Below are 12,090 nucleotides of genomic sequence, written 5' to 3'. Positions count from 1 at the left end.
AAGTCTACCAAAGGGGAGGGACTTGAACCCAGGCCTCCTCGGTCCCAGACTAGTGTCTCAATCAATGGACCATCCTTCCTTCATAATCACATCACTTCCTGCCTTATATCGTCTGTGGCTCCCTCTTTCTCCACTTTGTCCTGATATGACTTGCTCTGTCTCTCCCGCCACTCCTTCTCTCTCCAATATTGAGGAAGACTGTTAGTGTACAAAACAGCCTCAGAAGACAATCCTCAGACTTTTTAAAATGGGGAAATTAATCATAAAGTAACAGATTCTCTTATCAGTTCTTGGCTCCTCTGCACCATTCAGGCAGTAGAACGAGGCCAGAATCTGTCTGCAAATGGCTAGCAAAGAATTTCACTGTTGGCAGGAAACTCTCTGTTATCTACTTCTAGGCTCCCTGTTCCTATGACGTCTAATCTCAGTGTAGGGGCATGTCTGGATAAGGAAGATGGTTTGGCAGAGCTTTGGTCTTTCACGGCAATCCTATACTGGTTTAAGTTCTAACTCCTAATTGCCAGATGCTTTAAATTGTGTTGGGAAAAAGGGCTAGTCTTTGGAATCAAGGACACTATTCTGACTCCCTGACAACTGATCACTTATGTCACACTGAATGCTAGACACAGAAAATAATCTAGGTTCAAAAGTTCTCAACATTAACATTCACTTTTGGAAATTCAGGCAGCAATACATGTTTGTCATAGTCATAATACTGATAAGTTAAACATTTCAGGGTTGGAAGTCAACAAGACTTAAGAAAAGGCAAGTAAATTATTATATACATCTAGTATTTTCTGTTCTTTCCTATGTTAGGTATGCTGTTTGGACTATTGTTTGAACCAGATTGTTTATTTCACACATGATGCTAACTTCCCTTACTAATCCAGAACAATACGCTTAGAAAGATGGTCTTGGAATTCACAACCAGTACACGGTTGACAAACGTTGAAACGTGCCACTGAGGAATTTTATCACAAACTATGTGTAGGAACCCATCCATATAGTGTCATAGGTATGAGGTAAATACTAATCATACCTGACAAAAGCACTGATACAGACATCCTCCTTACAACCCGATCTGTATATTAAAACCAGCCACACTAAAAAGAACAGACTATAGGTTGAATTGTGCTGCCATAAACAGCATGTAGAAGTAATATTACTTTTTCCTATTAACCACTCCTCTAGCTTTTTCTGAAGCATCTGATTCTGGACAATGATTCTGGACCTCTGATTCAGTCAGATAGGATAGTAGTTATTATTACTTATTTGTACTGCAGTAGTGCCTAAGAGCTCCAATCACAGATCAGGACCTCATGGTCCTAGGCACGTACAAATACAGAACAAAAAGACAGTCCCTGACCTAAAGAGATGAAAGTGATGTTTTCTGCATACACAATAACTATACTTTTTTGTGTTGCATTTATTTCTCCAGCCAAAGTACTTCACCAGGTGTGAGAGGGATCCCCACACTGACATAAGGAAGCAGCAGCAAACAATTCCTCTGTAATGAGTGCCATGTACTAAATGTCATCAATACAGTCAATCTAGAGATTATTTAAGCATCTGTTTTGGAGTCTGACACTGAGCTAGAAAAGGTTAAGGAACTTGCAGGCTAAATGACTCAAATTCTACCTTTAAAGATATATTAGAGAAGTATATCAATGGTAATTAGGGCTGTTCCTTATAAATAGCTGACAAAGCCACGTTAGATAGACTAGAGCTTTGAAATGCAAACCTATACTGTTAGGGAATTAGAGGTAAATACTAATTGTATTTGTTTACTTATATTTTGTTAGATGTTAACCATGTAACCAGACAGTTCCTGTCTATTACAATATTCTATTGATTCAGAGATCAAAAGGAAATAGTAAGAATTAATTGGAACTTGGGTGTAATAAAATCATTGTCTTTATTTCTCTTTGAAGTTTGTAGTAAACTCTCTGTGAATTGCTTAATAGAGAATTACCTTATGATGATGAATGCAACTAATTACCTGGTATACATAGGAAATAGGAGGTTTTATTTCAAAGCCACTATTCTTCACCCAAGGAATACCTGCTGTCAAGTGTCTATCAATAGCCTGCCAGAGATCTATAGAAGAACTCTAGCACCCTGAACCTGTTATCTGAGATGGGCTTGAGCTTTGTCAGGGGAAGCCTGAGTTACAAGACTGAAGTCTCCAGCTCCAGTCTGGATTACTCTGCAACTTCTCATGGAAGAATTTGAACAAACTCTATATATGGATTGCCTATTTGGACTATAAGTAGATGAACTGATTCTGGAACGAACTTTTTGCAACTCAGCAGCTCACCATCTCTACTATGAAACTGACCTAATAACATTACTCGTATCTATATGTATAACAATCTTTTAACCACAGTACTCTCTCTCTTTTCTTTTTAAATAAATCTTAGTTTAGTTAATAAGAAATGGCTGTAAATGTGTATTTGAGTATGATCTGAAATATTCATTGTCCTGGTGGGTAATGTGTCCGATCTCTTGGGATTTATATATGAACTTTATATATGATGAACAAGATTTTCAGACATCATCATATTTGACTTGGCTGTCTGGGTGGGAGCCCAAGGCTGGAGCTTTAAGGGAACTGTGGTTTTTGTTTCTGGGTAACCAGTAAGGTGTTGAAGAAGCAGTTTTGTGGCTGGCTTGGTGAATCTAATTATTACAATAACCACCAATTTCAGGGATTGTTTGCCCCATTCTTTGCAGTTTGCCCTGACTGAGCACTCTCAGTGTGGCCTCTCCAGGCAACAATGGTTACATAGACCTTGAACATTTTTTCTCAGGACTCGCTCTGTACATAGCACACTTTCTCACACAAAACCCACTTTTGTTGATCATTGCTCTGTTAAATCACATTACATCTCTCATTCCCCAAAAGACTGGTAAATTCCTGGACCATACACAGGACTATGGGTCTCTTTTTCTGTGTCACACTAATATGTGCTTACCCTTACTCCAGAGCAGGACAGAAAATCTTTCTGTTTGCAGAAATCCAGTACATGATACCCTGAATGACATCAACAATGGCCTAAGATAAAGTGCTACAGTTTTACCCAATAGATGAAATATCAATTCCCGTAGGCTGCCACACACTTCAAATGCAATAATAGCATCTGTAAAAGGAGTCATTACGATCTCAATGAACTTGTAATATGATAACTTGTTTAACAACCTTTCACTATGAGTTTGCAATATCTCTGGATTCATTATGTTAATAGAACTATCAAGGTTTCAAATTCCTTGCAATTTAAATATTTTCTTTTCCTGTTTGTTTTTGTCTTTTCTCATCTTTGTAATGATTTCCTTTAAATAATAACAAATGTAGCAATTTCAATTTTAATGTATGTTAAAATTTAAGATTAAGACACAGATTTATATAAAGCACTGAAATTAAATAGTACCAAATGTCCATTCCATCCTTACGTTGTCCTACTGAGAACAGATTTTTCAGCAATCATACTTCCACTTTTCATAATAGAAAACAAAAGGCAAAAGCTGGAGTTGGCGACTAAAAAAATCACAGCAAGACATCAGACTGATGATTTTTTTAAACTGTTCTTTCCCTATAAATGACCTCCACATCATTGTCCAGGCACAGCAGCTGTGAGCAAGGAGCATGGATTAATGAAGGTATGAGAGCACAGTTATTGTAATGTAAAAAGATAAATCAACATAAGGAAGGCTACTGTCGGTATCTTTGAAGCCTATGTAAAAGACAATACAATAGATTTAGAGTAAGTCAAGATTCAGAAATTCATGGGTTTTGCATTGTTTAAATGGCAACTGTCCCCTGTAATTAAAAAGCAGTATGATCATTTAAATCTGTATTCTCTCAACTAGTGCTATGGTTTATATTAAAATAAACAAAAAAAATAGAGTCTGTAGCAGGGTGACCACCCCACTCCGGCCCTGAAGGGCTTAAAACAACCCTGGGAGAGGACTGCAGCAGGGGAAAAGCTAAGCTGACTGTAGGAAGCAGCCACAGGTGGGGCCACGCCCCAATCAGGCCACGGTTGGCCTGGTAAGAAGGCTGAGGGCCAGAGACTCAGACACTCTCTCTCTAGCTTTTGAGAGAGAAGGGCCTGGCTGCCTGGAAGTGGAGCAGGGTACCTGAGGTGGAGCAGTGCTGCGGAAGGCCAGAGGGAGCTAGGGAGCTCCAGCCTAGCAAAGCCCCAGGCTGCATGCTGAGTTAAGGGCCCACACAGGTACTGGGGCTGCAGAGGAGCAGCCCAGATATAGGCAGAGGCAGCTGGTCCAATCCTCTTGCCAATGATGAATGGTTTATGGACTGCAGTCTGCCCCTGGGAGCGGGGGCTAGAAGATGACTGGCAGTAGCCACTGAGGCAAGGTGGGGATAGGGGGTTGGGGGTTTCCCTGGGAGGGGAGACCCAGCTTGTGGGTTACTGCTGGGGGCAAAACCCTGACATAGAGGGGCACTGGGATCTGGAAGGTACACGGGGCCAGCGGCAGGTGAGACACCAGCCTACAGAAGGCGCTCTGTGCTGAAAGAGCTGATTCCCTAGATGACTAGCAGAAGGTACTGTGCCAGGGAGTCATCGCCCTGCAACACCTTCTCATCTTTCAAGATGCAACTCTTGGGTCTGTCTTGTCTCTCCTGTTCATTTTACTTTCTTTATACAGTCCTGCAAGATGCAGACCACCATCTGCAATGCAGACCACCACTAAATGTTTTTTTTAATCAGAAAAAGCAAATTAGCTGAAACTGAAGCTTTTTGCAGAAATGTATCAGTTGCAATGAAACTTTTGTCTGGAAGGTTTCTGTGCTCCAGCATGGAATTTCTGGTCAAAACCAGAAAGTGATCCACCCCAGAATAGGAAATAGCTAAGGACCTTCATTTTGGGATTTTATTATGTTTAACATTTCCTGGGAATTTATCTGTATTTATTACAAAAAAAAATAAAAATGGGTAAAAATCAATGGAGAAAATTAACAAGACAGCTTTGTGGGCAGGAAAAAAACCCAACAAAAATGGAGAAGTAAAGGTATTGAAAATAAACGCAGTTTAACACTGAGGTTAATATTTTACTTTTAGCTTTGTTCATTAAAAACTTTACTATGCAGAGGAAGTGGATGGGATATGCTGAAGGGCTGGAGGCAAAATGAGGTCTATCCATCAGAAGAAGCAGATGGGCAGAGATCCAGGTGATACAACCCATCTCTTTTTCCCCACTGTATAGCTGCAGCAGCTACCAACTCACAGTTACCCTCCTCTAGACAGGTGCAATGTGCCATCTGGCAGGTACTCTGCAAGGGACAATCAGGTATGGGGAGTTCCGGCACTTGCAAAATTCATATTAAAAAAAAATCAGTAAACCCCAAACTTCGAGTTTTTCAAACCCTAGGAGTTTTTCAGATACATTCAGTAAATTCCAAAAATGAAAAGAAAGGAGAAAAAATACATGTTTAAATCACAGAAAACTGGACACAAACAGGTCGCTATGGAGACTGCTAGAAACAGGTCACATTTATAGGGATAATACGTAGTAGATGGATGGGGCAGAAGGTTTTAAAATACACAAGTTTTCCAAAACATGTTGAACAAGCTCTGCTTGTATCACTAATAAACTAGAGTACTGGTGTATTTTGGTCTTTAATCTTGTTTGATATGGATTTAATGTAACGTTCTGTCATAAACTCTGAATGCATCATGACAGGTCATGGTATCAAATGGGGAAAGAGCCTAAAAGCAAGTGTAATTATGTTAATCTCCTCACACCACTTGAACAGTGTTTTGGAGCCACTGGATTTGTGTCATTCCAGTTTCACCAGCCCCTCTCCTGCATTGGTCCAGTGCATCCCCATCACTTTCCATACTAAACTTTGTGGAAAAAATGACACAGTGTACTCCTACTCTACCCTCTTTAGGAAATTGCTGCAAAGACCTTCCGTAGGCCCACCTATGCCAGAGTAAACTGGGTGCTATATTAATAAGAACTAAAAATCCAAAATAAGTGTGAGATGAAAAACTAGGACACAAGAGTTGAAAAATCGTCTAAATTTTCAACAATGGGCTAAGAATGGGCTCACACACTTGTTGAAATTACTTTAGTCTGCTAAATCTAACTCAACATATATGCATTTCTTACTATTTCACAAACTGTAATAAACCCTGTGACATTCATACTATAGTGACTTGTGCTGCAATCCCTCAAAGTATGTAGAAAATTGAAAATGTATGTTTTGGAATTTCCAAGCACAAATAAGATCTAGGTCAATATCTTCCTGGTAAATTAACAGCATTCAGCATACCCAAAAAGATTCAAAATGGAGGATGCGGGGAATGCTACTACAGGATCCAATACATTCTATGTTGTAAATTCTTTCTGATATATTATTTAAAATTCATATTTAATGAAAGACCCAAGAGAATTACAATATATTCCTTATTCTTTCCTTTAGCTTCAAGTCAGATCATGACCAAGGTGAAATCCTGGTACCAATAAAGTCAACAGCAAAACTTCCTTTGATTTTAGTGGGGCAAGGATTTCACCCTAGATCTCTAATAGTTTCACAACTTCAATGCTAAAAGCATTAAGTATTGCAACCAACTCACTACTTTGTGTAATCAGTTGAACTCTGATTTAAAGTTAAACAAGGGAATAAGAAATAAAATTTTGATCAATGACTTACTTCATAAGTAAAAGTTATCCTGAATCAATTTGATCAGTGTTTAGCATTCTGGACATTCTACCGGATGTTGGTGATGAATAGTATCACCAAGGAGGAGGAGATCACACCCAAGTACAGTGGTGTAGCTCTATTGACTTCAATAAAACTGTGCTGAATTACTGATCAGCTTACTGCCAACTTACTAGCTGAAAAAACTGGCCCTATAATAGAAATTAAGACAATAATCATTTTTTATTTTTATGCAGATACATCCCAAAGTACTTCACAAACTGTCTTGGCTGTTCAAACTACATACAGAAGTTCGGACTTTGCCCAGCCCTGCCCACATGCATAAAGAATGGCCAGGGTGGAAGGAGCCTTTTCCCCACTCTCCTGTGACCTTTAGTCCTTGTACTCCCCAGCATGCAAGTATTATGTGGGTGCAGTGCTCACAAGACTATTAAACAAATCAAAAGGGGAAAGGAGGGATGAAAGCAGAGCTCCACGTTCTCCACACTAGACAGCAGGGCTTGTGAGCTCCACAGTGCCCTGTTCATGGGAGCTCTAACTGAACAATCCTTACATTCCTTGAATGTTTCTGATTTCTTTGTTACAGTGTTCAACCAGGTCTCATTATGAAAACATGAAACCAGGTTCATAATGCACATTTGGAAGCCTAATTGTAGCTACTATTGCTGGTGCTGATGAGGGTATCACCTCTACTGTCTCTTTTGGGAGGAAACTTGCTGGGTGCTATCAAATAGTTACCAACACTACCCACCAGTTTAGTACAGAAAGCTAAAAATAAGGATTCACAACTGAAACCACAAGGGGAATCAAGATACAATACTGCAACGTACTGAGCACTCTCAATTCTCATTCAGCACTTAGTAGGTTCCTATGTGGGCAGACTGTAATTACTTGAGTTGGAATATTTGCTAGGGCTAACACACCTACTCATGCAAGAAGTGCCATGCACAAGTAATGAGGACCTGTGACCAGAGAAATGGCAACTATAGCAGCATAGTGCCCCCTAAAACCATGCTACTCAGAGAAAAGAGAGTGTTCCCTACTAAAGTGCTTCGTGAAACACGTGATTTTCTCTAGTCATCCCCCACCCAAGCACTGAGCCAATCCATCCCAGCTGAGTTTATGAGGTCTGACAAGAATAAAGTTGAAATGATATGGTAAGATGCCATATTAATTTTTAAAATGATGAAAAATACCATGACAAGTGCTCTTCAAATATGCTTAGTATTATGAAATTATGTGGAGCACTGACTAACTTAGCGTATGTCTACACTTCAGCTGGGAGCATGCTTTCCAGCTCAGGTAGAAAGACGTGCTCCAGTTAGCATGCTAAAAATAGCAGTGTAGCTGGGGGCAGCAGCTCAGGTGGTAGCAGCCTGTGTATGTACCTGAGTGTCTGGGAGGGTCTGTACTCAGGAAGCTAGCCAGAGCTGCCACTAACCCCAGCTACACTGGTCTTTTTACTGCACTAGTTTGGGCAGAGCTAGCATATGTATGTCTACCCAAGCTGGGAAGCATGCATAAAACAAAAGACAAATTCCATGGTGTAGCACGAGAGCTGCGGATAAATGGGATAAATCATTGTCAGTGGAAGGGATCCAGCTATGGAATAAACTTAGAGTATATTAGGCATATCACATCAAACTATCTTTAGGAAACACTGTAAAATGTTCCTCTTCGAAAAAATATTTCCATCATAACAAGAATGACACAACAGAAGAAGAAGAGCTCGAAAGCTTGTCTCTCTCACCAACAGAAGTTAGTCCAATAAAAGATATTACCTCACTCACCTTGTGCAATTTATAACATTGATACATTGATCTACCCAACCACCACCAAAAATAAAACGAACAAACAAATAAATAGGGTTTTGTAACAAACAAATCTACCAGCCAACATGAAAATTAAACATCTGAAAACAAAGTTTATTTTTATCCCCAAAAGCACAGTATTAAACCCTAAGATCATAGTAATTAAAGCTTTTTATGGTGTCTGTGCGTATGATCTATCAAACCAGAATATTTTGCTTATATCAGTCCTATAAAGTGAGACCTTTAAAACACTTTTTTACATAGAAAATATCCTTTGTCATGACACTTAAGCAGACCAAAGAAGCCTTAAACATGTTGGAGAAAGCCACTAGTGAATTTCCCATGCAGGGAAACTTTGTATAAAGCCGACAGGGGTGGCTTTGTCACTTCAGGCACTAGCTGCCTCTTCTCCATTGTAAGAGAAAAATGGAGGTATGTTGGGGGTGTTCAAGGGAAGGGTATGGAGAAGGGGAAGATGCAAATGGAGCATAATGACCCATTATTAGCTAATGACTTTATGCCAGTAGCATAAAGTAGGTTTACCCTTGCATAGACCTAATGTGCTGAAGCCATATGGCCCTGTTAGGGAGCTGCAACTGGCCACTAGCAACCTCCTGGCTTCTCTGTTCAGTCTGTGCATCTCAAAGTCAGTGGAGAATCAAGTCCACAGTGCTTCTTATTACAGCCAGGACTTGACTGAAGCCTCACCAGTGAAGGCTGCCAAATCACCCCACTGGCATTCTGCATCACCTCACAGTGACCCCAACAGTCCCATTTTGCGGTCTTTCTTCAGGTCTCTGCCAAAAGGAAGATTATGATGTTCTTCTTAGCAAACCTTTTTCACTCAGGGCATCCACCAGTTTTGGACACTTTGGGCTTGATATAGCCCAATTTATTGACCTTTTTCCACTGGCATTTCTTTATTTTATTGTTAAATAATTAACTGCAAACTATCTGGTATCAGGTAGATCATAATAGATCCTGAATATCTCCAGACTGATTTTCACAACTGTTGAGAAAACATGGAAGACAATAAGAGTTGCAGGTGCTCAGCATCTATGAAAGTTTTCCCTCAAGAAACAGAAAAATACAAATGAACAGCTGTAAAACAGGAAAAGAAGGGGAAAAGGAAATTATCTAAACTTCTCCAATCTTTAAAAAAGGTTTAGTTTGGCTTCAGGTTCAGTTAGAGGTTTGGGAGAGGCTTTTCATTGATTTGTATTCTATATGGATCAGTTCATCCTTTCATTAGTGACATCCTTTTGCTGTTGCTGTCACCTCCCATCACTTACCATCTTTCAAGATTGTCTCACGCTCTGTGCCATCAATTTTCTGTCGCCCAATCAAGAAGCTTGTCGTGTCAGCGAAGTAGATGTAATTGGTCTCAGCATGGAAGTCCAGAGCACGAGGGTTGACCAGGTTTTCTATGGGGATCATATATTCATCAGCAACTTTGGAATTCAGGTCCATTCCTCGTATGATTCCCGGGCGCCCCTTCCCATAAAACAGGAACAACTCATTCTTTGGTCCTGCAGAAGAAAGATTGCAAAATGCAAACAATCATTGCTCCCTAATCTTCTTTATGCTGCACAAAGTCACTTGTTAATTAACCAGCACAATTAGAGGTTTTTTATTCAATACTAAACCCTTAAACATTCAGAATGTATCTAAACTCAAAAAGGCTAGCTAAATACATTACCTTAATTAAAATACAAATAACTTTTTCTGTGTTTAGGTTGTATCTAATTTATCATTCTTTTGTCTGTAACAGTCCACGTTGCAAAAACATGATAGATCATAAGATCACACTGGCTACAAAGTTAAACAGCATGTATAATATCATAGGCATTTAATTTTACAATTCATTAGGCTCTGTCAAGGCTGTTGTAGACAGCGACTGTGGCATTCATTAAATCTGACAATATAGAAAACTTCAGCAAATTCAAAACAGACCACTCAAAATCTTTCATCTGAAGACAAGCAGAGACAAATAAATCAAAAGATCTTTATCTCATTTGCACAGTGCTAAGAATCCACACAAATGACCCTCAAAGTTTTGTTGCAAACAGAGAAAAAAATGGCAAAACTTTTCATCAATGCCTCTAGAGCTCTCGGTTGGTTTTTTAAATCAAATCTGTTTGGTTTTAGCTGATGTACATAAAATTCAGTTACAAGGTGGGAAGAAAGAATAAACTATTTATTTGAAAATTTCATCAGATTTTTTATTGATGATGCCAAAACCTCAAAAGCATTTGAGAATCAGTTTAGTTTACCAGTAAGTGTCAAAATATGAGCATCTATATCTGAACTAAATCAAATGTCTTTGGCTAAGAGATCAGACTAAAAATCTCAGAAAAACAAGCTCTCTCAAAAAACTTTTAGGACTCATATTTTGGTTGGTTCAGATAATGTGTTCCTCTCAGAATACTCCATCTGCTACTTGTCCCAGCTCAAATCAGGAATTTTCAGAGAAGAAACACTTAAGCTGCAAAAAATGTTTGCTTTTCTTATCTATCAGAGGGGTAGCCGTGTTAGTCTGGATCTGTAAAAGCAGCAAAGAATCCTGTGGCACTTTATAGACTAACAGACGTTTTGGAGCATGAGCTTTCGTGGGTGAATACCCACTTCCTCAGATGTATGTAATGGAAATTTCCAGGGGCAGGTATATATATGCTAGCAAGCAAGCTAGAGATAACGAGGTCAGTTCAATCAGGGAGGATGAGGCCCTGTTCTAGCAGTTGAAGTGTGAAAACCAAGAGAGGAGAAACTGGTTCTGTAATTGGCAAGCCATTCACAGTCTTTGTTCAATCCTGAGCTGACGGTGTCAAATTTGCAGATGAACTGAAGCTCAGCAGTTTCTCTTTGAAGTCTGGTCCTGAAGTTTTTTTGCTGCAGGATGGCCACCTTAAGGTCTGCTATAGTGTGGCCAGGGAGGTTGAAGTGCTCTCCTACAGACATTAGGAATGGCAATATACAAAAACCTTCAGTTCATCTGCAAATTTGACACCATCAGCTCAAGATTGAACAAAGACTGTGAATGGCTTGCCAATTACAGAACCAGTTTCTCCTCCCTTGGTTTTCACACCTCAAATGCTAGAACAGGGCCTCATCCTCCCTGATTGAACTGACCTCGTTATCTCTAGCTTGCTTGCTAGCATATATATACCTGCCCCTGGAAATTTCCATTACATGCATCTGAGGAAGTGGGTATCACCCACGAAAGCTCATGCTCCAAAACGTCTGTTAGTCTATAAGGTGCCACAGGATTCTTTGCTGCTTTTCTTATGTTACTCAAATCAACTTGTTCTTCCAAACTATCATGGACAAAACCCCGTTTGCCTTATTCACACAGTGGGACTGCTTATGAATCAGAATGGTGAGAAGGATTTGACCCACTATGGGTAAAAATTAATGTGAAAGTATTTAATTCTGTTACAGTACTGATGTATTATGACACCACATAAACAGAGAGTAAAAGTTACTAAGTCAATAGTGCCCCAGGTTAAATTTACCCACTGCATAGAATGAATTTAGTCAGATAGTTTTAAGGGAATAAAAAGAGAATGTGAGCAAAATGGCAGGCACATATTG

At 39.5% G+C, this 12,090-nt stretch overlaps 1 protein-coding gene across 5 annotated transcripts in view; it reads right to left on the bottom strand.

Annotated features, from left to right (window-relative positions):
• LRP1B (LDL receptor related protein 1B) overlaps window positions 1–12,090 on the bottom strand; it is a 1,302,041-nt gene that overhangs the window by 571,280 nt on the left and 718,671 nt on the right. For all 5 annotated transcript variants that reach the window (XM_050969143.1, XM_050969139.1, XM_050969140.1 and 2 more), the window contains one exon: window positions 9,792–10,028. In XM_050969143.1, the coding sequence (XP_050825100.1) occupies window positions 9,792–10,028 (237 nt within the window). The remainder of the gene's footprint in view (window positions 1–9,791; window positions 10,029–12,090) is intronic.

Source organism: Gopherus flavomarginatus, chromosome 10 (assembly GCF_025201925.1).
Source record: "Gopherus flavomarginatus isolate rGopFla2 chromosome 10, rGopFla2.mat.asm, whole genome shotgun sequence".
NCBI lineage: Eukaryota > Metazoa > Chordata > Testudines > Testudinidae > Gopherus > Gopherus flavomarginatus.
This window is presented reverse-complemented; position numbering and strand designations above follow the sequence as displayed.